Source organism: Stegastes partitus, unplaced genomic scaffold, assembly GCF_000690725.1.
Source record: "Stegastes partitus isolate 25-593 unplaced genomic scaffold, Stegastes_partitus-1.0.2 Scaffold753, whole genome shotgun sequence".
In the NCBI taxonomy this organism is placed as follows: Eukaryota; Metazoa; Chordata; class Actinopteri; family Pomacentridae; genus Stegastes; species Stegastes partitus.
In genome coordinates, this window is record NW_007578484.1 from 250161 (window position 1) to 252587 (window position 2427).

General features: G+C 38.2%; 1 protein-coding gene across 1 annotated transcript in view; it reads left to right on the forward strand.

Moving 5' to 3' along the window:
* The window catches only part of LOC103364511 (uncharacterized), a 35310-nt gene extending 33200 nt beyond the window's left edge, over positions 1-2110 (forward strand). Inside the window, exons 15-16 of the mRNA XM_008291655.1 lie at positions 4-108; positions 675-2110. Coding sequence (XP_008289877.1) covers positions 4-108; positions 675-793 — 224 coding nt within the window. The 3' untranslated portion in view covers positions 794-2110. The remainder of the gene's footprint in view (positions 1-3; positions 109-674) is intronic.
* Positions 2111-2427: the final 317 nt, after the last annotated feature.

Here is a 2427-nt window from a genome sequence, read left to right on the forward strand (position 1 = left end):
AACACCTGCTGAGCAGATTGGAGTATCCTGGTGCCGGACATCTGATTGAACCGCCCTTCTCACCTCATTTCAGGGTGACTAACTTTATGACCAGCGAGAGAGGGAAAGGTGAGTTGTGGCAGAGACACCACAGTGATCACTTGTGAAGTGACAGTCAAGCTAGCAAAGTCACCAACGACATGGTAAGCTCACAGATCTAGTCTCCATGAGGAGCTGGTTCCAGCAGTGGGCAGCTAAAGGCCATTTCCCCATGTTTGGTCCAAACTGGAGACTTCCAAATGGTAGTCCACAACCAGACGGGTGACACCAGGGTCGCTACGACCATCTTTCTAAACAGTCCACAGTCTTCTGACATGTTTGGTTGTGTCCCCAATCAGAACAGTACCAGTCTTATCAGGTCAACAATGTTTCTTCTGCCCATCAGCTCAGCAGTGGTTTCAGTCTGACTCATATGAAGGGAAATCCATCATGTGCTCCACATATTTAAATGTGGTACCAATAGCACCACCATGTGGCCAGCTACAGAGCATCATGTGTTTTATTAATTCGTAACTCTTGATTTGTGAGATGCAGACATAAAATGTTTGTTAAACACCAGAGTTGAAGGACTCGGCAGTAAAGAGTCACTTGTGTAACTGCTAATCCTCCCTCAAATATCACCGTGTGTGTTGCAGTGGTGATGCTGTGGGGAGGTCACACCAAACCTCATGCGGACGCTCAGGAGGACTCCTGGAGGAAGATCTTGAGCTTTCTGCAGCAGCATCTGTACTGCCGCCACAAGGCCAAGCTGTGAACGATCACATGACCACAGACCGCCGCTGTTAAACATGAAACACATGCTTCGATTGTCATTATCAATTTATTGTTTTGGTTGGGTGAGCATAGATTCTTCGTTTTCAGCCTGAAGTCCACAATGAGTTTGCCACAAATCTAACATGTGGGAAAATGTGACATTGCCATTGTTTGCTTCAACTTCAAGTCTTTGTAATTGCAGTACTGCTTGTGTTTGGTCAACATTTTATAACAAAGTGTAATGTGATAAATTTCTGAGCATAAACTCACCAATTTACTATGTAAACCTGAGTATTCCCTGAGATTATAAAATCAGATATTTAAAAAAACAACAACAAAAAAATCAATCCTCAGTTTTAAATCAAACCTTGCAAAGTAAACCAATGTGGCTGTGATTGATTCTCACAAATTGCTGACGTTCACTTTAAAATCAATGTAATTTTTTTCCAGCAGTAATGACCAGTGTTGTGCTCTCTTTTGTTTTTTATGAACTCCAATTGTTTTTTCTCATAAATATACCACTTACATCTTGGAGAGTATCTGAGTTTTTTTCTCGTAAATTTGTGACTTTAATCTCGTAAATTCTGAAGAAAACTCACAAATTCATAAGAAAAACCTTAAATATTGTCTCTGAAAATAATGTCAATCATTTGTGAGAAAAATTCAAGTGTCTGCATCTGTGGTTTGATGAGGTTGATTCATCTTTTAAAGTTTTTCTACATAGAATTGTGGGGTTTCAATTTTTCACAGACTTTTCAAAGATTTTTTGTTTTTAAACCTTTGATGACAGCAATATAATGTTTTGTCAAACAGATGTTTAATAATTCATAAACAATTACAGAAGAATATGTGGACCATCTGGACAAACTTAGCTTCAGTAGCTAGCTAGCGTACATTAGCCTGATAGCAAAGCCAAGCCAACATACGGTTATTTAAACAGAAAGAGGTCATGAACATCATTAATTGGCATTTACGCACCATGTTGTTAAAATTATTAGTGATTATTATTTTATACAAAAAGTTTTTGCTCTAAAAATGTCATTCTCAGCTTGTTAGCTTCATTCGTTAGCAACATGGATCCAGGTCTATTTGATTTACTTTCAAAATTAAGATATGAGCCGTGATTCAGAGCTAATGGTGCTGGTGGGTTTATTGATCAGTATTGATTCAAACTACTAAGAAATGTTAAGCTGTACTGATCTGTTGTGCCTAGGATGGATGACATTAGCTTTATATGATAATTGACCATGAATCTGCTTTAGCACGATGACTGTGATCAAGGATTGTGTTATGTGAAATAAAAATATTCTGGCTAGCATTGGGTGTCTGCTCAGAATTTGTAAACCTTATCATGTCATCATATTTGTTGTGATTTAAACTAAAACTATGATAATTACCATCTTAAGACTCACATTAGCCATTTAGCGAGCTAATTTCCATCAGTTCTCAGTTAAAACAAATGTCTCTCATACAACTTCCATTTATTTATGGTGCACATCACCTGAAGAGTCTTTGCACACATTTTACAGGTTAAAATATCAGGCATACAAGTAATCTGAACCTAGAGCAGTCTATCTACAGTACAGTAGTCTGAAACCTGTGAGGATTGTAGCAGGAACTGGTGATGTGATGTTC